This window comes from Micrasema longulum, unplaced genomic scaffold (genome assembly GCF_059751315.1).
Source record: "Micrasema longulum isolate JH-2025_06_02 unplaced genomic scaffold, ASM5975131v1 h1tg000740l, whole genome shotgun sequence".
NCBI classification, from domain to species: Eukaryota; Metazoa; Arthropoda; class Insecta; order Trichoptera; family Brachycentridae; genus Micrasema; species Micrasema longulum.
In genome coordinates this window covers 253,496-280,239 of record NW_028277934.1, presented here as the reverse complement: position 1 = coordinate 280,239, position 26,744 = coordinate 253,496, and the positions used below count along the sequence as shown (strand labels likewise).

General features: G+C 32.3%; 2 protein-coding genes across 3 annotated transcripts; one reads left to right on the top strand and one right to left on the bottom strand.

The window, feature by feature from the left end:
• Positions 1-3,663: 3,663 nt before the first annotated feature.
• Positions 3,664-16,315, bottom strand: LOC148279262 (sorting nexin-29-like). The gene is made up of 11 exons (XM_088230217.1): positions 16,174-16,315; positions 15,912-16,078; positions 15,694-15,830; positions 14,333-14,474; positions 11,467-11,573; positions 9,529-10,315; positions 9,323-9,437; positions 8,796-8,975; positions 8,255-8,395; positions 5,593-5,720; positions 3,664-5,033 (listed from the first exon to the last, which is right to left on the bottom strand). The coding sequence occupies exons 1-11, from the start codon at positions 16,174-16,176 to the stop codon at positions 4,976-4,978; spliced, it is 1,965 nt and encodes a 654-aa protein (XP_088086343.1). The 5' UTR covers positions 16,177-16,315; the 3' UTR covers positions 3,664-4,975.
• A 1,315-nt stretch (positions 16,316-17,630) lies between these two features.
• On the top strand, positions 17,631-25,779 carry Argl (Argininosuccinate lyase). Of its 2 annotated transcripts, XR_015822937.1 has the most exons (9): positions 17,631-17,762; positions 19,176-19,379; positions 20,547-20,762; positions 21,040-21,140; positions 22,396-22,589; positions 22,896-23,278; positions 23,463-23,806; positions 25,117-25,304; positions 25,564-25,779. XR_015822937.1 is itself a non-coding variant. In XM_088230213.1 (8 exons), the coding sequence occupies exons 1-8, from the start codon at positions 17,754-17,756 to the stop codon at positions 25,700-25,702; spliced, it is 1,395 nt and encodes a 464-aa protein (XP_088086339.1). In that variant the 5' UTR covers positions 17,631-17,753; the 3' UTR covers positions 25,703-25,779. The 2 variants fall into 2 exon arrangements, 1 of the variants encoding a protein (XP_088086339.1); XM_088230213.1 differs by lacking the exon at positions 22,896-23,278.
• The last annotated feature ends 965 nt before the right edge of the window (positions 25,780-26,744 follow it).

Genomic DNA, 26,744 nt, shown 5'->3' with positions numbered 1-26,744 from the left:
AGAGCGGCTAGGCTGTTCATTAAATGGCAGCATTCACCTGAACGGCTAAGCTGTTATTTGAATCAATTAAGATTAATCAACAGCTAGCTGGGAGTAAGCTAGCCCTTTGGAAACGGCCGAACCAAAAGCCCCCGAGTTAGGTTAGGATAGGTTGGGTTAAGTTAAATACATAATCCTAAAAAAAGTTTTTTATACTTAACATTCTTAAACTTAACCCAACCTACTCTTAACTTCACATAAAAAATAAAAGGATTATTACTGTCGTATTTAAATCAAAGAGGCTAAGCGACATTCAACCCTTTCGTTAAATGTTCATTCAATGAACGGCCTAGCCATTCAGTTGAATGCCGGCATTTAATAACAAGCCTAGCTGCTCAGTAGGTGGCTGATTGAATTATTTGGAGGTAACACACACATAAAGAAGTATTTGTGTTCTTGTGATTTACCTAAATATTTCAATTTTGGGGCCCATTTTCAACGAGTTATAAATAACTCACTATTACAAAATGGGAATCAAGTTGTGGGATTGGACCTCGGACCTCCGATATGTGAATCTGCGACTACGTGAGTAGCTTTATTCTACACCATTTTAATACAATACTTGCACAAAAGTTTATTGACAAATACCACAACGACATTCAGCAGTACCTTTTAACACCAATCACTGGCCGATTCCTTTTAAAATGAATAATGCTAAAAATGGCCACTGCGAATGTCCCATGTCCTATGTCACATGTGATACCAAAGACAAATAGTACTTCGGAAATAATGTTCCAAGTACTAGTTTCCAAATAGAGAATCTTCAAATAATATTTGTAATCTGCAAGCTTGTACTAAAAAAGCTGACTTTGGTTAAAGATGTAAAATATAGTGTACTTTTTTGTATGGAGAAATAAGGTGAGGTAATCGGCTAGTTTCATCGTTCACTGAGAACGGGCTGGGCGCTGGGCGAACTTCATAGATTTGTAGGAAGATATAAACGGTGGTGGTGATTTATAGAAAATAACAATTATTTTATTCATTTTCTTATATTGATAAGCTGTGCATAATCGTTTATTTTGACGATTTGCCCCCACAATATACATATAATTAAAATAGGGCGTTTATTTTCTTTAGTATTTTATTTTATCGCAGTTATAAATCTTAGTCAAAAATATACAAAATGTAAATCTATGAAATAAACATGCTTTGTTGTCCATGGAATTTTCCATTTTTACAGTAAATAATTCATCTGATGCTATCATTCTTGCAAAAATGCAGATTCAAGTATAAAAATTATGTATACTTTGTACATACATATTATTCAGCTGGAATGTGATACTTGTTTATGAATAAATGGGAACTTAAGATTCCACAATACCTGGATATCAAAGGTACCAGATTGGTCCGACTATAGGTCAGCTACATAAATATATAATAACTCTGATTTGTTTTCCTAATCTACGCGAATAACTAATTTTGAAGTTGAGATTTTAGTTATAATAAGAACACATTTTCGATGTCCCATACCACAGTGTATAATTACATACTACATATTATATTGTATACATAAATACATACTCTTTAAAAATTGCAACTTTCAATTAATAAAAGAGACATTTGTAAATTCATTTTGCGGGATTGCATGTATCGACTTTCTAAATAAATTCCTTAAAAAACAGCAAAATGCTCTCTCTGAATGATTCACAATTTGTCAACAGTTGTGATTTTTCTTGGAAATTGACACATCTGCGTCTGTTTCACTTGGCTGTTCTTAATTCATCTTCCAGACATTCAATGAAGTGAAATTGACTTTTTTTGTCGTGATTTAACAGGGATTTTTCTCCAGCAACTTAGGACATGGATGTGAAAGTAGGTACGTATATAATTAATACTATTTATACTTTTGCATTTTCGCGAAAAATTAAGGCAAAATTTACAAAAATCAATTGTTGCATATTACACGTTTCTGCCATATTTTAACACCAAAAAAGTCATAAAATTAACATCATATTTGCAAATCATCATTTTTAAAAATGATGATAGCTGTGCATATTTCTTACTTGTTGATTCAATTTAAAGTATAATACAATATTTTTAAACAGTGTAAATTAGTGACAGTGTATCGAGTCCTGCTCGATATTATAAATACATTTTTTTCTATATAATTTCTACTCTTATTATAAAATTGTTATGATTAAAGATACAATGTACTACTTTTAAAAAATATACATTATAATATATGTACATAAATATTACATGTACAATTTTTTTTCTGAGGTACCTATAGGATAATTTTTATTATGAATTGAATGTGGTTATGCAGAAAGCATCCAGTGCACAATTTTGAAAAAAATTGATATCGGTGTTTTTGGGTGCAGCAACGTCAATTCTATGTTCTGCTTAAAACAGCCAGGCCCGCTTTCATACAAAAAATTGTTCCGAAAATAGTGCTGATCACAAAAATAGCATATCACAATTTGCAGAACGGTATAGATGCTGATGGGAAGATTAATGCCTCCAGAAATCTGGTTCTCTTAAATAAATTAAAGTATATAAATATGTAAGTATTTTAATGTTATAAATTAATAGACCCATGATAAAAAAACATGTTTTAATACAGAATGTCACCTCATTCATACATTCAGTTTGGATGAGGCATCATTCGATATTAGATCTGGCTGTTTTCTATAAAATGCATATTTGAGGTTGTGTGGCCAGCCAGACTTTAAAAAATCGCCGAAATTCCTTTAACACATAATTAAATTGTTTTTAAAGTTTTCACAACAAATTAGTTAGGGTGATTTTTTACAATTAAGTACCCTAAAACAAAATGTTCAATACATAATGACACAACATACATCAGAGTTTTACTAGAGCTGGTTGTTTTCTGAAAAATGCATATCTTAGGTTTTGTGGTCAGCCAGACTTAAAAAATAATTAAACTGACCTAACATATAATTTAAATTATTTTTTGCAAAAAAACGAATGAATGCATTATTTATCATTTGTCAAAGTAGAAAACATTCCAACTGTTGTGTAGATTTGATTATTAACTCTTTTTACAAAAGTGCTATTATTTTCACTTTTCTATGGCTGGGTTCTTTCTGCATAACTACATTAAATTAAAGTTAATAAAATCTTCTAAGGTTTTCAACATGCTATTTCGAATAATACTAAATTAACATACACAACAGAGATAAAGAACAGTTCAGAGAAAGGACATGGATGTCTAGGCATTTACAAGGCTTAGGACTTGTCATTGTCTGGTTTGAGTGGCCACTTTGCACACTGTAACATTTACTTTATTTGAACACCCATATTTCTTAAATTTTCCAACGGCTGGAAAAAAAAACTGAAATGATTCAATCGTTAGTAAAAATATTGCGATGATTGTAATATTATACGAAAAAATACATTTTGTCAGTGATAACCTAAATATTTACAGTTAAAATAATATTTGGTCGTAAATTGCAACTAATTAAAACCTAATACTTCATAAATAAAAGTAATATACACACAAAACATATTTTTTTAGTGCAATTATATTTTATAAACATAATCTGTTATTGTACCATAAAAGGAAGAGCAAAATATCATAATTCAAAATAAAATAATTAAAGTTTAATTTAATACTTTGGAAATTGTATTTAAATGTACAATTTATTTTAGTTCGTGGGACAGTTTTTGTTGTTATTAATTATGAGAAAGCCGGCATATTATAATTTTTTCAATTTTCATGTAGGTTCAAGGTGCCGACAGTGGCTCGGGTGGGTAAAGTGGATAGAGTACCCTGCGTGTAAAATTATAAGCAATACAATTTAATCTTGCTTAGAGTGAGAAGGTCTCATAGGGCAAACACATTACACACCTGGTCCATTTCAACTTTTTTGTCTCAAAAATAAATTTTAAAGGCAAGTTTTCTTTATTTCTTGTCTGATTTGCATATAACAGTATCACTATCATGAACAAACTTAGTAATTTGTGTTTGTTTAACTAGAAAATCAAAATGGCCGTATAGAGTACAGTGGATCTAATACTGTAGTACCCAGCTATAAGAAGTATTTCTTATGCTACTCACATATTCAATTAAGTCTAAATACATATTTATTAACAGCGTATTAGAATGAGCCCCTGTTGATTCATTTGTGATCCACTATACCCGACCTAAAGTACACAGTGGATCATTTTTAATAAATTTGTTGTTACACTTTATGTTATTAGTAAATCTAAAAAAGTACCATGCTGTCCGAAAATATCATAACCATAGTCCTTAAAATATAGCTCGATTAGAATGACAGCGGTCAAACTAATTTCATTAGTGATGGAAATCATTGATCACTGATCAAATCGATTTTATCAGTTATTTCATGCAATCATGAAACTCTGTTTCCGAAAATTTATATAAAAAACGCAAAAACAAGCCTGTTATAGTGTGTTTAACACAATTATTCAACAAAAAATGGGACATTTTAACTTTTTTCATGAACAACATCAAATGATTTTTTTTTTTATTCGATCAATTTACATTGATCAATTTGTCCCATCTCTTAACGTTTTTGCAAAATGATGTAACCTTGTAAGAACGTCGTTAATAATTAGGTTTTTAATAATTACGCTGATTTTATATATTAACGTTGATTTATGTTTCAAGGATTGTATTAAAAAATAAATTATCACGCCAGATACAAATGATTTTTCGTGTGTCAATATAAATAACTCCTTTGACGTTACTACGAAGTTGTGTCGTCACTTTTTCTGACAGCTGTCATTCTAATCATGTTACATTTTACGGACTATAAGCTATAGTGATACCAAACTTTAGCTTTTGTGTTCAAACCATTACAAAATTACAGTCCTTCAGAAAAAGGGCGATTTACTGTCAGCACCCTAAGCCTAAATAAAACTGTATTAGAAAATTTATATTTAAAGCACTAACTTTGTGGTTAATAAATTATATAATATTGCGTCGGTCCGAATAGTGAGGTGGGTAAAGTTAGACAGAAGGTGCAGGCCACAGAGCAGTGCTGGGTATACTTTCACTGTTGGAATCTCTGAAAAACAAATAATCAATTAGTATGGCGCACAAATATAATCATCGTTTCCTTGCCTACATCTATTTATTTATTTAATAAACGCCCAGAGGGCTCTTACAATATTTGGTTAAGAAGAATACAAAGTATTATAGTAATTGACACAAAATATAATCAGAATTATTTCACTAATATGTTAATTTTATTATATTTTTTTGCAACAATTCACAGACCAACTTCGAAATGCACTCACCCATACCCAGGATACATAGGAATGGAAATGAATTAGAATAAATATTCAATATTTTCAATATAAATTCTGTTCATGAATTAAAATAACGGTATCAGCATTACAGCGTATCTGGATTATTTAAGGTGATCAGTCTAACGCTTCAGGTGCAAGTCCAGGGACAATGAAATATTGTAGGGTCTTACACTGCCAGGAATCGAATCTGGGACCATGGCAAATACGCCAACCATTACAATATGAGGCTGTTCTTGTTCTATTTCACACACTGAAATGTATTTTTCATCTGCAGGGATACCGAAATAAATTGAATCAAAAAGGAGGTGAATTTACTTGAAGAAGGGAAGCAGTGTGATCAGTTGCGCTTTGGTGGAAGCTTCCCGCAGCTGGGGGAGGCAGAGCGCCACGTGCCTCAGCCAGGCGGACAGCGCTCCCCGCCTCCTCTCCACCACCCACGCTTCCTGCAAGTTAAATAAATAATTTATTGTCGAACGATTGCTACTTCATTCTTACGTTCTTCCTTTCGAAGCGAGATCTGGGACGTTTGGCCGCAGTCTCAATTTGGAACTAACTTTGTATTCATCGCTGTTATGCTGGAAAACTAGAATAAGGTGATGGTACAGACCATGTGTATTCAATTGTCGTCAATTGATCATAAATTGACAATACTGCAGTGAGGGGTACAATGGAGCTTTTAAAATCTCTGTGTTTTGTTATTTTTGCGGTTTGATTGTAAAGAAATGTTACATTTTTGCTAAATTAGTTTTATAAAATTGAAAATAAATATGCCAAACTGAACAGTTTCGGGAAAGGGGTGATACGTATTGATAATAGTGACACACCTATAGGAATAATAATTGTCACAATATGTAAAAATAAAAAGTAAATTAAAAATCTTTTGGGGGAAAAAAAAACATTTAAGTTACTACTAATAGGATATTTTATATGATATTCATTAAATAAGTATGTACATATTATTTATTATGTATTCTAATGCAATTTTACTAACTGTGTTTCATTTGAATAATTTTATTTGGAGTACGCACAACAAAATAAATAACGGTTTAATAGTTGTTTAAATTTTAACAAAAAAAAAACACTTTATTTTGTTAAAATTAGATACAACCTTTATGCTTAAAACAACATTTAATTTGAATAATGAAAAATAATTTTACACACTAAATTTAGGTGATTAAAAAAATAAAAAATAATTAGAAACCAATTTTAATTTATTTTTAATTTTTAAAAATATATTATACAATTGATTATGTCCTAATCTCGGCAAATTAGAACTGGAATTTAATCCTTTAAAAATTTCATCTAAATAGACGGTGTGTAGAGTGATTACTTAAACCAGCCAATGACGAGTCATAAACTCTATAAATGTCTATTCTAGATCCAGCGTAAGAACAACCTGCGTCCGCGCATGTCCCGCCTTCTCCCTCACTTATTAACTTAACACATTTAATCCCGATTGATCAATTGAATTAAATTAATTCATTAATTTTATTTCTATTTTATTTTAATAACCTACTCACAATAAAAACATGATAGCAATTTATACATTTAATAATGGTGATAATAGGTATGGCTATAGTTTCATTTCATTTTTTTGCACCACAACAGGCCAGGAGGCCCAATTACAGTGGTGAATTACATTACAGAACAACCAGGCTTGAGAAAAATCAAATTTTAATTTTTGTGTTCTCACCGGGAATCGAACCCGGAACCTTCCGTGCATGAGTCAAGCGTCTTGACCACTACACCACGGAGGCCGCCAAATTAGAATATAAATGTATAGTATTAGAATATAAATGTTGCATTTTATGTGGCATCAGATTTATCAAATCGTTTATGGAATTGATCCATAATTGAAAATATCATCATTGCCATTAAAAAAAAAACAATCCTCAGATGACCGAATGATTTGGCGATTTAACTTCCCCAGTTCTCGAATATCGAATACCGAATCAAAGTATATTTTACAGAATGCACCCCAATACCAGTCTGCCCAGAAATTGTGTGAATGACACAAGTTTGGGAGATATCAGGGTTGTCAGACATTATTTTTTTAATATATATTAATAATCATGGTGCGTTGAGGTTTGTGTACCACCTATAAAAATTAATAAAATTAATCAACATCAACATTCCGTTAATTTATATAGTACTTACAGTATCTACATCATTAATTTACAAAATGCATTATTGTTACAATTCGAATGCTTATCTGTCCTCTTTTGTTTTTTACAATTGGTAAGAGCGAATTTGAATATCCATTTTATCTCAGGGTCTGAATGGGTTAAGATTTTGTAAAGCAAGCGCTTCGCTAGACAGTCGACGAGTTACTGATGTACTTGTACAAGTATAGACGCCGTAACCATGGGCACTGCAGGTGAAGAAAACGTAGGGGGGGAAGAGGTATGCGCAGGACAAACCTAATTTCGTATTGTAGCAGGTCGTTCTTATGCTGGATATAGAATAGATTTACTTTCCCTAGTGATTATTTCATCTCGGTTATTTCATTTGTATCGGTCGAACATTTATAATTTTTTTTAAATAAAATAAAGTCAATTAAAATATATCCATTAAGTAATAAACAATAAAATCTGTACCTCAGAGGCAGACGGATGCAAATCCAGAATTTGATGAAATGACATTTCGATTTTTGTATCCAGTTTATAATCATGCCCGTTGATTTTGAAAAAATGTAAGTCTTATAATGAAAGAACCAATGAATTAAAATACTGAACATACAAATTAATGTTCTGAATTATTAGAAATAACTATTGTTGAAAATTTGACGTTTGGATTTGCATCCGTCTGCCTCTGAGGTACAGAAATATACCCAGAAAATAGATGCTCATCAGTGCAGCCACCGACCACATACCTTATCTTAACTTCTTTAATTAACAACTGCATAATTTTGAATTATAAGAAAACAATAAAATATTTTCATTGTATTTGTATTTATGAAACATAAAAAATTGAATACCTTCTTCCCGAGAGCTTTCTTCGGGGGAAATTTGAATGGAGAAATATCTGGGTGTGTGTTCTTCAGATCGGAATACAATTTACGAAACTCGGAATATCTTCTGTACACATTCCATTCTTCAGAAAATATCTTCAGAAATACCTGGAATAACAAGAAATCATTTCAAGGGTGAAAATAACAGGAAAGTTCATTTCAGGTATTCTAATTAGATAATAACTTATATTTTGATATAATTTATAAAAAAATATCAAATCCATAAAAATAAATGAACTTAGAAAAATTGTGTTAAAATCTTAGATGTATAAGGTTAGAATACATAATGTGTCATTTGTACATACTTATTTAATGAATATCATATAAAATATCCTTTTGGTAGTAACACAAATAATTTTTTTTTCCCCAAAAACAACTTAAAAATCTAAAATTCTAACTTTAATTTGAGATTTTTAGGTTGTTTTGAAAACACCTTGGATTGGCCGCAATGAAAATAGGTTTTGAAAATAGCCACACCGATAATGTAAATATAAGAAAGGTGTATTACTTGATAAACGTGAAAGGATTTGGATCCACTGGTAATGAGGAAAGCCGAGGGGATCCAAATCTGGACATTGCTGCTAATCTCCCTCCCTGGGGATTGAGAGTCTTGGGACACTCCCGATGCCATTAACCGACGCTGAAGAACCTCGTTGAATTCCATCAGTTCGGCATGCATTTCGGCTACCTGTAACAATGGTATTTAACAGAATATATTTATTTTCCCATTGTTACCTGGTTATTGAATATTTATTATACAGCCTGAGCCTTACTAAAAACAATATATTGAGAATGTGCTGTTAAAACTTCCATTTTCATATCATTTAAGTGCTTTTTAACTGGTAACCTTTTCTTGCATTCGGGGTCAGCCAAGCAATATATTCTGTTTATGGATTTTACATGCCAGGTGATCAGGCTAGATTGCCTGGTTTCTAAATAAAGCTGGATATACAAGTTTCAATGATGGGTAAAACCTTTCTATAGTAATCGGAAGTAGGGAATATTCTTTTTAATACAAAACTAATAAATGTGTACCTGAACCAATTTAGATTCATATTGCTTTACTTCATCTGCCTGGGAAGAGTCTCGCTTGAGCAACTGAACTGCGGATACATATTTTCTGAGTTGCTCTTTTAATCTATCATTTTCTCTACAAATAAATAACACATAATTTACATAGTAATTCAAAGAGCGCAATTTAATGTTACAGGAAACATATTTTACTTCATTATAAATATTACCTATTTAAATCCATAATTGTTTTCTCCATTTTACTGCGCTTTTCTTTGTGCGCTATTTCTAACTGGGTGATACGGAGTTGCAAAGCGAGGTAATCTTCCTGCTGACGGGTGAGTGCTCCTTGAAAATGGGCATCCTCCGACTCTCCCCCTTCATCATCTGGAAAGCACAACTCTAAACAGGACACACTTCCCTCTGCCGGGCCACCTTCGCTATCACTTTCTGACAGTCTTCTGTTCCCACTAACGCTTGAAATATCCGAGTCCTTTTGTGAGCCCGTCAAACTCTTCTTGCTAGAGAAAATATCTCTGGCTTTCTCGGAAAGTCTAGCGAGTATTTGTCCAGGGGTTTCATTTAGCACCTTTTCCAAGGAAGTTGAGGAATCTTCAGAAAAAAAGTGTTTTCTTTTCACATCATAATTATTGGAAGTTGTGGGTTCACTTTGAGAAGCTAATAAAGAATAAGCGAATACTGAGTTCGGGTCCGGGGAGCTGACGCAGGTGGGAGGAGCACTATTCCAGTTAGTGACGGGAGCTGTTATATTACTTAAAGCTGAAGTTTGGGCGGTTGCGGGTTTCTTAATACTATCTAAATCACTTTCTTCGTTTTCTTCTTTCGTATCGAATGATATGACTTGCCGAAACGTCTTTTTTTTTGTATTGATCTTCATTACTGGGGTTTTAACAGCAATAAGCGGTTCTGTCACAGTTGGATTTTGCTCCAGCACAGGTTGGATTTCATTCAATTCAGCTTTGTCAATTGACAGAGCAAAGAGTATGCACACCAAACCTATAATGACAAAACATGCTTTTACATTATAGTGGGTGAGGAGTTGCGATCACTAGAAGTCGCAGAATTTTCATTATACAGTAAAAACCCCTTTTTACGTTTTTCAAGGGAGCAAGAAAAAAAAGTGTAAAACTGAGGAAAACGCTAAAATGAGGAAATGAAAAATGTATGGAAAAAATAGGAATAACATAAAATTTTTATTGATTTGCTAAACTATAGTGTAAATATACTTCCAGAAAAATTGTGAAAACGGTGATAAGTGGAAATCGCCAATTATTTTTTTTTATACTTATTTTTAATAGTTTCACTAAAAATATTTGTATATTTTTTCAAACAATATTATGAGATCTGTTTTTTTATTTGATTTAAAAACAGCGTGTTAAAATTACTTTATGTGTAAATGATAAACAACGAAAATGGAATTTTGAATTTGGATAAAATAAAATACAATATTTTTTCCCCTAAATGTTGGGAAATTTTATTTATATGGTATCACTTTTTTTCTGTGGCATCACTAAAAACAACTGTCACATAGATCGCGGCTTTTAAAACATTTTTTTTATAACTTTAAATATTTATGTTGTTATGTTTTAATCATCGCAATTTAATGTTATTAAAAATTTATTGTTTCTAAACCTTTGTCAATTATGTATCATGATTTGTACAAGTCAATATGACGGTTTTGTTCATTGAAAACTAAGACAACCCTAAAGGAAGATACTTAAACAAAAAGGTCAATTACACTGCACCTGCTTTGAATTTAGGTTAAGACAGTAATTTATAATTTATTAGTTGTTTACCTGTTTTTATTCTTCATTTGCGTGGCACACGCGGTGGCGCGCGGACTGCGGCATCATTATTACGACGTGATTTTGGCTTTTTGACACATCAAATGAATTTCGAAAATTTTAAGCGTAAAACCGGGGTGATGAAAAGTGTAAAAAAACGTTAATTGGGGGGAATATTTGCATGAGAATGTATGAAGAAAAATGGGTCCTGAACATTTCGGTGTAAAAAGCGGGAAAACGTAAAAATGAGGTTTTACTGTATTTCATTTTGATATTTTTTTAAGGAGATAGAAAATGTTATAATGAAAAGGTCCTTGACTTGAACATCAATGTCGCTAATTTAAAAAACTTTAGAATACCAACCGGCAGCCATATTGGGGAGTAAGCTTGTGGCTTCGAAGTCTCTCATGAGAGCCCATTCTTCATAATATTCTGTCACCAAGGAGTGCCCGACCCAGCTATGCAGATATCTAAGAAAGGCAAGTTTATTCAAATGGGTTAAAGCAATAAATTATTATACATAGTATTTATTTATGAGCAGAGATTCGTTAATTTATTATGCAATCATGATAAAACTTATTATCAAAGGATTATCCGGAATAATATTAAGAAATAATGTTTTAATACTTTGAACGATAAATAATTTACCGAAAATATTAAATTATTTACATCATGTAATATAAAATTAAGAATTTACATATGCATAAAACTAATATTAATAAAATCTTTGAAATCGAAAACAGTTACTAATATTGATAAATGAATTATTTTACTACCTGTGCAAAAAATATGCATACTGAAATGAAAACAATTACATTTTTTATTATTTTTTTGGCATTTAAATTTTTTTTTTTTTTTTTAAAACCTTTTTATGTGTTTTTTTATATTTCAATACACAATATTGTTTAAATATTCCAATATTTTGCTATAATGTTTATTTATTTTTAAAATATAATAATGTTAAGAAAACAGTGCCAACGATAAAAAGCTATAAGACTACCAAGAGTCTCAAAACTCATTGTACAAGGGTTTAAACTTGTACATTGATACCCGAAGAAATAAAAAATATAATATATTATATAGCTTTAAAATCAATTGAAAAAATTATGTTTTAGATAAATGTTTTTATTAGTTCTTAAGGTTTTTTAATAATTATTATTATGGATAACTTATATAACGCCATTTTCGTAATAAAATACCTCAAGGGCGCTTTACATAGTGATTCTATTGTTAAATTAATTTAACTGAAGCTTTTAAATTTGTAATTTAATTAAAACAATTTATTTTGTTGTCACGTGCTACGGATGTATTCAAATGATTTGGAGAACAAGTGGGTTTTAAGTTTTTTCCGAAACATCACTTCACTTTCACAGCCTCGCACCTCTGCTGGGAGAACATTCCATGCCATAGGGCCTGCGACCGCAAATGCGCGTTCACTAAATTTAGTGCGCTGTTTGCGTAGAGGTATAATAACTTTTCCTCTCGCCGTAGACGTAGCTGATCTAAGCGTGAGACGCCTGTCAGCTAGTTCATCTGGAATGCAAAGTTCCCTTAGATATTCCGGAGCAGAGTTGTGCAGTGACTTATACATAAGCCAACAGAGTTTGTATTCGACCCTCTTTGGAAAACGTAGCCAGTGTAGTTCCCGAAGTAGTGGAGTGATATGACTGAACTTAGAGATTCCGAAAATAAGTCTCGCTGCGGAATTCAATACAGATTGTAGGCGAGTCATTTTGTTAATTGGTAGACCTGCATAGATACCATTACAATAATCGACTCTAGACACTACAAACGCATTTTTTAATTGACGGGCGGCATCAACCGGCAAATTTTTGCGTATGCATTTAATTTGTCTCAGCTGGTAGAAGCATGAACTTATTGTTCTACTAATTTGAGCCTCAAGAGATAGGTCAGAATTGAGTAAAACTCCCAGTAGTTTAACGGTGGGTAAATCGGTACTCCCTACATTAGGTAGAGCTGTATCCTGGATCAAATTCTGTCGTCTGGCTGAAGCCACCCACAGTTGTTCCAGTTTTTGATGGGTTTAATGTTAGTCTGTTTTCAGCCATCCAGATTCCTATTTTCTTGATGCATCCATCAATTAAATTGACAAGCACACTTCTCTCGCCTGGTTTGCAATAAAAATAAATCTGCGTATCATCTGCATAGCAGTGAGACTACAATCCACATTCTTTGATAATGTTCTCTATATCTTTAGTGTAAAGGAGATAGAGAAGTGGTCCGAGTACTGACCCTTGAGGCACTCCAGTAGACACCCGAAAGTTGGTTGAGCTTTTACCCTGGAACACAATTGCATATTCTCTTTTATTAAGATATGAACTGAACCACATATATGCCTGATCACGGATACCATAAGTTTTCTCCAGACGTTCAAGCAAAATATTATGGTCTACAGTATCGAATGCAGCACTCATATCCCGAAGAGCCATCAACACCAGATTACCAGAGTCCATCGCCGTTATAATGTCAGACAGTACTCTTATCACTCCCGTCTCCGTGGAATGAAATGTCGGTGTGCTGATCGCCTTACCGAAAATAAAGAATTCCGCTCGATATAGTTAACGAGTCTATGAGAAACTATTTTTTCTAGTATTTTTGATACGATGGGAAGATTTGAAATAGGGCGAAAACTGGAAAGATCTTCCACATCTAAATTTTTTAAAAGTGGAGTTACATTTGCTTTCTTTATGGCTCTCAGAACAATGCTGCGCTCCATGGATGTATTAGATAAATCTGTTAAAAATGGAACTAATACGTTAATGCATTTTTTCAAAAGCCATGTTGGTATATTGGTATATAAATCATAAATAAATAAATATTGTTGGCAACATGCATTGACGTGTAATAAACAGACACGTCACTCCCTCACCATTCTATAGGCAATTAAAGAAGAAGAGTTTTGACGTTTACACATTCATGAAGTTCTGTAAATATTGACAGTCAAGTGTAGGAAACAAACGCCGTAGTTTATTGTTGTAGTCCCTGCGATAGTGACGTACAGCCGGATAGTTTCACTATCAATGGACAGTGTCGATTTTATATTGAAAATTCAATAAATTGAATAGTATTTTTGAATTAAATCATATATTTATTTTGTTTTTCATAGTTGCAAAACAAACTAATTAAATTTTACACAAATAAAAATGCTATCTTCCTATTAGCTATTAACATGTTGTGTAACAATACACCGTTGGAAACATGAATCTACCTCTCGAGAGATCTCTCATTGAGGGCCGCTCTGAGGAAGGCCTTGAAATGTCCCGTGGGGGTGTTCACCTGCTTCAAGTTCTTGAACCTTTCTTCCTCGTGTCGAGTGAGATGTAGGCGAGCGTAATTCCACAAGGAAGTACCTTAAAAAAAGATAATTATAAGTAATTACGTCATCGGTTGTCCCTTTTTATATTAACAATGGTTGCTCGACCTTCCAAGTAGAATCTACCAAATGTCAATTGTAGATCTCTAATTGACTATTCGCAGATAAATATTAAACAGCTTGTAAAAGTAAAACATATTAAGGTGAACAAAATTCATGGGAATTATTATTATTATTATGGATAACTTATATAGCGCCATTTTCATAATATAATACCTCAAGGGCGCTTTGAAAATAAATAAATTTGATTTCAACTTTTTTAATTTGTAATTTAAGAAAAACAATCTACTTTGTCATCACATGCTAAGGATTTATTCAAATGATTTAGAAAACAAGTGGGTTTTAAATTTTTTGGAGGAATATTTATAGCTTCCGCATGGGGGTTGTTCTGGAAAAGAAAAGAATGGCTCGATGGGAGCCCAGTGTAATCAACAATGTTTTAAGTATGTCCAAATGTTTGTAGACAGGCTGGATTTCCTCCCTAGGGAATTATTAAGATCTAAATTTGTTGCAACAAAGAGGGAAAACATTTTTGAGAAGGGAATATGGAAGTCTAGGCATTTACAGGGCTTATGTTCTGTCATTGGCTGGTTTAAGTTGCCATTTTACACACTGTGTAACATTTCCTCAACTCTTCTATCTGTTGACTTTTGTGAATTAAAAGAGCTGAAATTTATTTATTTATTAAGTTAGTTCATAACATCTTAAGAACTAATATAAACTTTTAATAATATTACAATTTTTTTATCAAAATTTCTCAATAACATTTTTTCAAATTAATTTTTTAATAATTCGATTTTTTCTATTTCCTTTATTTCTTGAGGTAACTCATTGTACAGCTTCAATCCTTTGTACAATGAGTTTTGATATTCTGTTTTTCTCCTCATTGGTAATCTTATCTTTTTTTACCCCTTGTTTCATATGTATGACATTGTTGGTTGAATTTTATAATATTGTTTTTATTTTATTCATCCCCTTAATTATTTTATGCATAAAAATTGCTACATTATATTTAATTTGTTGCTTTACTGTGAGCAAGCCAATTTCTTTGTGCATTCTTTCTACATTAGAATAGATATTTCTTTTGAGTATAATCCTCATCGCCTTATTTTGAAGAATTTGTCACTCACTCTAGTTTCTAGTGAAAAAATTCTAAATTAGTAATTTAACAGCTGTAAGAATGTGTTAATATTTACCTATGTAATTTATATTAAAGGCAAAATTGATTCCAGCGGAGACAATGTTTTGCAGGGAAGACGGAGCGGAGGTCAGCTGTGGCGGCCGCAGTCCGTGCGACAGCACACTCGCCCATCTATCACACAACTCTGAAATCCTGAAAATAATAAATGATTTATTTCTTAACTTAACTGATTATTTATTATATTTTTTTATTGAAGAGGCATTATCTTGTAACCTGATATCATCCTCGGTCGCGAGTTCAGTTTTGCCCCCGTAACGCGCCTGGCAGCCCTGGACGACGCTCAACAAGCTGCCCAAAACCTTTTGTCGTTCCTGTCGATGTTTTAGAACCTCCGTTTCGTGGTCGATTCCTGATATCATCGATGACATCAATCGAAGGCTCTGAGGAACACGGATATTAAACAGATACAAATGGCAATCGAAAACTGTAATTCGGGGCTAACATTAAAATGCGATGAATAATATATTTTACGAACCATTGTTTTGATGTTATCAATTTTTACGAATCACTCGCTGCCGAAAATATATTAAATTGCATATCCTCATAATTTAAACATAAGGAAATAAATAAGAAATAAACATTAAGTATGATGACACTGACGTTTGACTCTAAAGTGCATAGATAAATAACAAAACAAGATGGGAAAGTATTCACATTTTCTGAGAGGACAACAACAAACAGCTACAGGGTGGATTCTCTGTGGATGCCGCACCATTTCATAATCGCGCCCAATTTTAAAATTTGGTTCTCGTAAGTATATAAATTTACTCTCTCTCTACCTAATTGTGATGCGAGATTTAATATCAATGGAATTATACTGACAATTAAAAGGACCAGGGTTCAAGTAAAATATGAATCGGAGACTCCGTTCCACAATAATTTAAATTCTTACAACAAATTATAATTAAGTATATGATTTTGATGTTTTGCGCTATCTTTACTTATGGAAGGAAAGCAGGAACGTGAAAAAAGTATCTACCTATGAGCCGCTCCACAACCTGAAAGTATCGGAGATCTGGTCGACTGTGTTGGTCCCGTATAGGACTAGGCACTCACCGAAAAAGCGGGTTATCTCAGTTTTCAAATTGAGTGGTACATTACCATTGTTTTATATAGACACGGTTGCCGCAGAACTCATGGTTAACACGAATTTTATTTATAGCAAATCGGGACGTGAATATGAAAAAAGTTGTGTATTTATTATAAATAACTGCAATAAATATGGCTCTAAAAATAAAACCTACCTTATTGATATTTAAATATTTGCAAAAACATGAAATCAAAATAATCAACAAATAGGTACTGAACAGAGATAACTTAAAAAAAGGGAATATGGCCTGTCATTGGCTGACTTTAGTGATTACTTTACACACTGTATAAAATTTGTCATATTACACAGCTCCTCTTCGATAACTCAGTTAGTAGAGTGGATGGTGGACTTTGAATATCTATGTTTCTTTGATGTTAGTGAACCTAGTGAGTGGGAAAATTCGGTACAAGTCTTCTCTAGGCCAAATATGGTTTCAACTATTTTACTTCACAAAAATAAACACTTCACATAATACTATTTAGCGTTTTGTTGGCTGGATGCAGAACTTTTATTGTATTTACTTAAATTTTCAGGATAGCAATTTAAAATTGTAAATATGATTTTTTATAATTTTGCATCCAGCCAGCGATTTATCATTCTTCCTGTATTTGAAAACATTATTTTCACAGCCAGTAAATTCTTATACATCTCTAAACCTTTTAAAAAAAATCTCAGCCTCTCTTGAGATATTTGACTATCGTAACTTTATTAAAAAATAACTTATATTTATTCTTTTTAATGAATTGCATTAAAAACTTGGCGTAAAGCATGATACCTACTTCAAAAACAAAAGTCACAATATTTAAATTTGATCATTAACTCAATTTCATTCGTTTGATAACCTTTTCGGTCAAGCCTAGGAGATAAAAATAAATACTATCTTCAAGAATGACTTCATGTAAATAAATTGTTCATATAAAATGTGCCGACACGTTAGTTCGTTTTGAGTTTTTATCCAAGGAACAATGTCAAAGGTAAAATAACATTTGTTTTTTTATATTTTTTTATTTATTCATTTGGAGTCATCATACTATTATTCGCACCCGAGAAGTGTAAATTTTTCCTTTTAAAAAAAAATATTGCTGTAACTTTTTGTTTGAATTATTTTGAATATTTTAAAATTATTATTATACATTAAAAAAAATAAATAAAATGATTCACTTATACAATATGTTCAATTTACCATTTATTTTCTCAAATTAAACAGTGGCTGGGCAGGAAGAACTAAAAATTGTATATGTATTTTATGCGTGTAAATATTTTTAAAAAAAAGGTGCATAGGGAAATTAATTGGTATACCAATTATTGAAGCGCATCTCAATCATCTGTCACATGAAGGTAAAGTAGTCAGTTTTACATATCAGGAGCAAGTCTAGGGACAGTAAAATATTGCAATGTGAAACCACTTGTTAATAAATATTTCATGTCAACTTTTCCTGGAATAGAACCCGAGACCTCAAATGTGGTAGACGAGCCCACCAACTAATTTCTCTTTTCAGGATTTTTACCTGAGATAAGCCATAACCTGAGTCACTTTTGCATATTTTAATTTACTTACTTGGAGTACAAACAAGGATACACCTATATTTCAGCATTTTTAGAGGACAATCATTTAAAAATAAAATGCAAATAAGTACAGTGCATTAGAATATTTAATAAGCCTATGTCAATGTTTTAGTGCTTGTCGGTGAACCAAGTGTACATAAATGTCAGTGCCTGTTGGTGAACCAAGTGTACATACATGTCAGTGCCTGTCGGTGAACCAAGTGTACATACATGTCAGTGCCTGTCGGTGAACCAAGTGTACATACATGTCAGTGCCTGCCGGTGAACCAAGTGTACATATACATTTCATTTGTGCTAGTAGGGACACTAGAATATTATTTGAAAATGTTCTGTCAGGTACACATAAGCAAAGGTTTATTAAAGATTTTAATGGACTGCACATTGCCAGTACTTACTCAGAGCCGGACCTATGGTAGGTTTAGTTGGCACATAGAACCAAACACTTGCTTACAAGGGAGGGGAGAATAATATGCTCATATTAATTTACAAACATGAATATTCCCACCCCTTTTCAATAAGTGATGGGGCGCTAGATCCGACCTTTATTATTTGCATTTTATTATATATATATATATATTTTAATGTGTATCTATAAACAGCATTCAAAAGAGAACATGTATACAGAAAAGTTATAAATTATTTAAATGTATTGTTATTTATCTTTTGTAAATATTTTCAGTATTTTTCCATTACCTTAATGTATCATGTTTTTTTTAAACACCACATTTAATTAAAAATAAAATATATACATTTTATGCATATTTTTACGAACATAATGGTAATTTTGAATAGTAATGCTTGAACGATTTTGGTTTTTGAAGAAATCTGAGGGTGGTCGCTTGTGGGGAGGTTGCTTTTCCGGGAGTACAGCTCCATGTTTGGTCCGCCTCAACAACTCTATAAATGTGGATCAAAGGATGTATAAGGAGGACATAATAGCGAGCCGAGTGTATGCAGAGGCCTTGCTGAAGGCAAACGTAATCACTCAAGAAGATTGCAATGCCATTGTTGAAGGATTGAAGAAGGTAAAAGTATTGGCTTAAATATATAACGTGGTGTATATCGATGGTCCCGTTCATTAATCAGACATTTTCAAATTATAAGACTAGAGATAGTAAAAAAATAAATGGAAGCAAAAAATCTAATATTGTTGATTGGTGACAGAATTTTACAGATATTTAGAGGTTTCGTACATTGGCAAGATGTTTTCATATTAGTGTGATGTCATTATTTAACTATGTAGAAGATTTTCAACATTGCATAATTTTTATTTTAGTAGTGAATTAGATAGAGGAACTTTTAAATAAAGCTGCATACCTACTTGCTCAAAGCTTATTGCCAATATGTCACTTACATTGTTTGTTCATAACTAGGCAAAATGTGACTACTTTTATTGCTAATTAATTTCAATTTATTTAGGTTATCATCATATTTTTCTTACCCACACCTAATAGTGCATACAGCACTGCAGCATACTTGATGATTTGTTTCATGAAGGCAAAAATATTGAATTTACAATTTGTGCCAGTCCAGGGACAATGTATTATTGTGGAGTAAAAGCATCTTTATAAATCAATACAGTAAAACTCCATTTATTTGAACTCGAGTTATCCGGATTGCTAAATATCAGGATAGTTATCAGGAAATAAAAAAATAAGGGGATTTTATAATAACAAATAAAAAAGGGTACTAACGGGTAGCGCGTTTCTTCGTCAAAGCGATTAACTTCGCTGGACACGTTTAAGCTAGATTTTATGTGATAACGTCTGGCACTTATTAATCCGGATTATTGGAGTTTTACTGTATTTCACTTCAACCTGGCTGGAAATCGAACCTGAGATATGTCAAACGCTAGACTACAAGGTAGACAAAATGTTATTAGGTTAGGTTAGCAAAATGGTAATTAAACGAAACATTATACGGAGCAGCTAGTCAATCAAGCGAGACGGGTTGTAGTTTCGTGGTAGTGTCGAAGATCAGAGGATCGGATTTTTCGAGGTGCAAACCTGCTTTATAACAAGTTATATCCAATTTTCTAAAACCGTTATTAACAACTGAAAGAAAATAACGCCACCTATTGAACTTTCAAGGTTTACATATGAGTATAAAGGATCAACACTTTACTATCTACATAGGTGTAAATTAATAATGAATAAGTATTGTGATTGTATTAAAATATCAAATATTATTAGGTTGAGCAAGAGTGGGAGAAGGGGGAGATGGTTCTAACTGAAAATGATGAAGATGTTCACACAGCCGTAGAGAGGAGACTCGGAGAAATAATTGGAGAGCCAGCTCGACGCCTGCACGCCGGAAGGAGTCGCAATGACCAGGCTACTACCGACACTAGACTCTGGATGCTAAATAACATTCCAACTGTACAGGGAATGATAAAGGAACTTTTAAAGGTAAACTTTTGTCAAAAGATAAAGTGATAAAGTCAGAACTTTACGATTCTACACAAACCAACCTGCAACCTCCATCGTTAAAATCTCATACATATCTTTTATTTCACAAAAATCAATACACATCAAAGCAATACATATGTATATAACTTTCAAATGTTTAATAATGATGACAAAATATACTAAAAAAGTAAAATTGGAAAATAATCATTTGAAGTTACAAAATCTAGAGGACTGCTGTTGCCATAATCAGTTATAAATTTTTGGTAATTACATACAGACAATACTGGATCGAGCCAAGTATGAGATGAACATCTTGCTGCCTGGATACACTCATTTACAACGGGCACAACCAGTCAGGTGGAGTCACTTCTTACTCAGGTAGAAATGACTTCAGTTTGTCTTTTATGTTTTATATTCATTGAAATGAGAAAGTTCATTGCTATGGGAAATTGGACATAAAAATGTTTTCTTATATGTGGTAAAATTTGAGTATTTCATTTAATGGCTAAGTTTCTCAAAAATGAATCTATTTATTCATATTTTTCTTTTACAAACTATGTATAATATATTATAATTAACAAAATATTCACAGTTTTAAAAACAAGGTATATATGTACGTCTATATTATTTATATTACAAAACGCACAATGAAAATAAAAAAAACTTAAGATAAGCTATACACTTGTGAAGCGCTTGATTCAATATTGGTTTGGGCGAATGAGACAATCCATTTTACTTCTACCTAGCTCCTAATGATAATAATAGCTAGCTAATAAAAATGGACTACTTCGAACTATGCCATAAGTTCTTCCAAATCAATCAATGACAGAGTGTTGAGGTTTCTGGTTTCCAGGAAGCCAACTTACCAGTCAGCAGAACTTACCGATGAGAGCTTGTGACATCACGGGTGGAGTAATTAAAAAATTTCAAAACTTATAGCACTGAAAAAATCATAACACTGATACATAAAAATAAAAACATTTTTTTTGGGTTAGTTAGATAGTCTATTAACAAATTAATATTGAAAAAAAACACTAAACTTCCTCATTATGCTAGTGGCAGATCCTTATGCCATTTGTCAGTCATTGTATTTTATATGTTATCATTCATGTTTATATAGTAAATATATGTTCCGAATACAAGCTTTCATTACAATTTTTCTTGTTAAAAATAAATAACACAATAGGGAAATATCACATACTACGAATACCAATAAAAATGTGTGAAATGGATTGAGAATTTTTTTTCCAAAATCAATATGGGTTTTGTGGGGAAATGTTTTAATACATAACTTTTAAAATCAAACTGTTAAAAAACATGTCTACCATAACATGACCCATTTGGCCTTGACACTTGCAACATCAAGGTTCGTGACAATGTTCTATTTAAATTTAAATGGTCACAAAGTTCAAATATTAACCGAATCGTAACGCATTAGAGGCGTGGCTAATGCAATGGACCACTTTTGCGAGAATTCAAAATGATTTTTTTATGCTACATTAGTACTTATCAGTTAAAAAAAATAAAAAAAAATTTACACAACAGCATTTTGTAAACCCACATTGATTAAAATTGTAAAAAAAAAATCGTGATACTTCCCTATTATGTAAGTAAGTCTTGAAGCTTGTAACAGTCATGCTTGGAGTCTGCAAGCTGACATGGAGTTACTGGAGACTACGGCTCTGAGGACAGGAACATTACCACTGGGAAGCGGAGCACTTGCTGGGAACCCCTATCCAGTTGATCGCCAAGAAATGGCCAAAAAATTGGGATTTACTAAAATATCTATGAATAGCATGAATGCAGTTGGCAACAGAGATTTTGTAGGTAATGAATCATTCTATATTACATTTTAAATTTAAATCAATGAAATATTTGTCAGAGATTGTGATTAATAAATATTATAAACCATAATTATGTTAATACATAGTTATTGTACTTTAATTTTATTAAAAAATATAACATGACCACAAAATATTTTTTTGAATCCTAAAAAATATTCACTATCACTCTTTCCTTGTGCGTACTTCTCTGCACCTATGTAGGGAATTTTAAAAGCGAATAGTAAAATTATATTACTACTGGGAATTGTTAAATAAATGTTTAAAATTAGTTTAAATTTCACTTTTGTAGCTTGTTATTTTGAAACAAAATGAAATTCTGGTGTACATAATAAGGAAAACACAAAGGAATAGGAATTACGATGGTTTTAAAAAAGATTTGATGAAACAGACATTTGTACACATTGCCAACTCCACATCAGCTGACAGACGTCTTACGCTTAGATCAGCTACATCTACGTTGAAAGGAAAAGTTATTATACCTCTACGCGAACAGCGCACTAAATTCGGCTAACGTGCATTTGCGGTCGCAGGCCCTACGGCATGGAATGCTCTCCCAGCAGAAATCCGAAACTGTGAGAGTGAAGTGATATTTTGGAAGAAACTTAAAACCCACTTGTTCTCTAAATCATTTGAATAAATTCTTAGCACGTGGTGGAAAAGTAATACGAAAAAGTACATTATTTTTCTTAAATTAAAATTAAATTTATATCTTTATATAATCACTTTGTAAAGCGCCCTTGAGGTATTATATTACGAAAATGGCGCTATATAAGTTATCCATAATTATTATTATTATTATTATTATCATTGCATAATTAGTTACTAGTAAAACTTGAATAATTCAGAATATTTCTAGTTGAATTCCTATTCTGGTGTACTCTGTGTGGAGCTCACTTAAGCAGACTGGCTCAGGATCTGATTCTGTATAGCACATCCGAGTTTGGTTTTGTGCGCATCAGTGATGAATACTCCACGGGAAGCAGCCTCATGCCGCAGAAGAGGAATGCGGATGGATTGGAATTGGCTCGAGCTGCTGTGGGTCCCCTTCTCGGCAACTGTACTGCCATGTTGACTACCCTTCATGCATTGCCCTCCACTTATAATAAGGATCTCCAGGGGGACAAGAAGATGATCTTTGAGTCATTCGATACCATATGTCAAGTTCTGGAGGTGGTTAATGGGACAGTGAAGACACTGACAGTAAGTATTCCATTACTAATTGCACCAACAGGCGCCGTGGCGCAGTTGGTTAGACGGCCAACTCTGAAACTGGGGTCACAGGTTTGTTTCCCACCAATAGGTCTAGGTGTTGTGGTGTATTTTCCATAACTTCTTTCCAAATCCCCACTTTTCCACCTGCCGACAAACCTTTAAAATAGGAGCTTAGAGTGTTAATCCTTGAAAAAAAAAACAATCATTTCATATTTAGAAAATGTTGCATGACCTTCAACAATGAGGAAGTACAGTGGTTTTTAATTATTTTTTTATTTGTCAATAGATTATCAAGCTAAAACAAATCAAAAATATATATATTTGTATGTATCGTATGATCATCGCTACGATTTTTTAAAGTTTTGAAATTACTTCTCGCGTGGTATCACAAGTTGTTGACAGTGAGTTTACTTTACTTACTTTACTTTACTTTAGTACTTTAAAAAATCATAAAGATAATAGATACATATAAATAAAAAATAAACATTTTTGGAATAGATCGATAGTCTATTAACAATAAATAAAAAAAAGTTTTTTAAAACCACTGAATTTCCTCATTGCGAAACTTTTGACTCGGGTTCCATTCCCGCCAGTTGAAAGAAACAATCGAAGAAAGATTTTTTCAATTTTTTTCTCAAATCATGTATTTTTCATAAATCCCTTCCATATTTTTTCTTTCTCACCATCAGACGAGCCTCTAAAATAGAAGCTTAGCAGGTTATTCCCTTTTTTTTAAAACTTAAAATAATAATTTTAAAAAAATCATTAAATGTTCTACAGCTCTGTTGATGTAAATATATACATTTATTTATTTATACTTTTACAATGTTTATATTCTTTTTTATACAGAATAATGTTTCCTCACTGGGGTGTCCCGTGCCGAGGGAAACATTTTACAATAAGTAAAACATGCCTTTAATTAGTTATTTAACATAGTTAACATAATAATGAAATAAAAATGTAATTAATTTAATAAACCTAATTATCATTAACATAATAAGCAATATAAACTAAAATAATCATAAAAAACATAACTAATTTACATAGGCCTGTAGACCTAATTTCATAAACAGTACACAATTTTTTACCTATTTGGCTTAATCCACTCATCGATCTGTGCGCAACCCACCTCCACTATCCATTTCTTAATAGCAATTTTATATTGTGAGTACTTACTAATTGTCCTTATGGACAATGGAAGTAGATTGTACACTTTAACCGAGTAGTAGGCCAATCCTCTTTTAGACATACTCAATATGTTGTCAAAAAATTAAATGTTTGTTTTTGGTTTTATCCAGGTAAATGAAGCCAGATGTGCAGGTGCTTTAGAAACGGATCAGTTAGCCACCCGATTGGCTCATTGGTTAGTAGGACGCAATGTTCCTTTCCGCAACGCACATCACATAGCGGGGGCTGTAGTAGCTAAGGCTGGTGCACGTAAAATACCACTCAACCTGCTTACTAAGGAGGAGCTTACCAATATCAGGTACCTACCAAAACCTATATTTTTTACAAAAATATTATTATCTTTTACTTCTTAAATCTGAAACCATTTGATACAAAGGTAGACCACTGTAAAAAACATACAAAGAGATAATGAAGGCCCACCCCTGTTTTGTCAGTTTCAGTCTGTAATTTGTTACTAATAAATATTTTATTATGTTTTTTTTTTTTGTAATTCTCGTATATAGAAGAATGTAGTGCAATTCTTTGATACCTTATTGTAATATATTTTCTATTTGTAGTGAGCATTTATCTGGTGACATGTCTGAAATTTGGGACTATGAGGCAGCGGTTGAGGAACTTGCTGTTTCCGGAGGCACTTCCCGTGTTGCTGTACTGGACCAGATATACTCCCTCCAGAAATGGCTTCAGGGACATTAAAAAAAAAATCTACCCTGGATATTATGCATACATTATTTTATCGAAGAATTTACAAATAAAACTATATTATAAAACAACATATTGTATTATTATTTCATATCACAGTGGACACTGCTGGGCCGGAGACAATGACCTCCGAATGCCGACAGATTTGGAACTGGGGTATTTTAATAAGGATAACAGTTATTTCACTGGAAATAATTATGCATCTAGTTGATTGTTTTATGGATATTACGTTTATTATAAATTATCAAAACCTCTTCTCAATTAAAAAAAAGAATATGTTTACATAGTATAGCTGACAAGCACCTAGTGATTTTGACTAAACAAATATTTCATTTTCAACTCAATTGGAAATAATATAAACTCGCACTAAAGTAGGCACTTATAAATCACAAAAACTAATCTCAAAATGCAGAAAATCCTTCATTTTTCGGACATGCAGTCCCTCCACAAACCCCTACCCCTCTCCTACCCAGCCGCTTCCCTTGTCTGCGTCTGGTGCGCATCGCTTTGTTTGTCAAATGCGTTTTTATCGCATTTTTTTGCCGGGGAGGGCTAGGGGTGCTAAAAGGAAGGGATGCTAGTCTGAGAAACTAAAGATTTACTCCATTTTGAGATCATAGATATTTTATTTTTTAAATGTCTTTTTGGAAAATTTTTACCAGGATTTTTTTAAAGCTTACCACGAGGAATGTTCCTCTGAAGTTTCGCGGTCTGTCCCTGAAAAACCGTGAATAGCATATTTTTATATAAATGTAATTTTTATTTTATTTTATTAGGTAATTCAACAAAGATACATACTAGAAAACATACAATTTGAAAGCATTCGTCAATACAATTTTACATTCATATATATCTTTAATTATAGAATTTCACAAAATAGATTTATACATTAAGTTGTAATATATATTTTTAAATATTTTTTTACAATTTTTTTTATACGGGATACAATGCAATAAAAAATAAGTTCAATAAGTTGTACGTGTGTACTTATCGAATAAGATTTATTTCTAAGAGATTATTCGCAAAAGCTGAGAGA

Excerpts from the sequence above, each read along its gene's own strand:
- LOC148279262 (XM_088230217.1), bottom strand. Across the intron at positions 9,438-9,528 it reads ACAATTATGGATTTAAATAG|AGAAAATGATAGATTAAAAG; the intron begins GTAATATTTATA and ends ATTTATTTGTAG. Across the intron at positions 8,396-8,795 it reads AATCCTTTCACGTTTATCAA|GTATTTCTGAAGATATTTTC; the intron begins GTAATACACCTT and ends TTGTTATTCCAG.
- Argl (XM_088230213.1), top strand. Across the intron at positions 21,141-22,395 it reads TGGAGTCACTTCTTACTCAG|TCATGCTTGGAGTCTGCAAG; the intron begins GTAGAAATGACT and ends AGCTTGTAACAG. Across the intron at positions 22,590-23,462 it reads TGGCAACAGAGATTTTGTAG|TTGAATTCCTATTCTGGTGT; the intron begins GTAATGAATCAT and ends GAATATTTCTAG.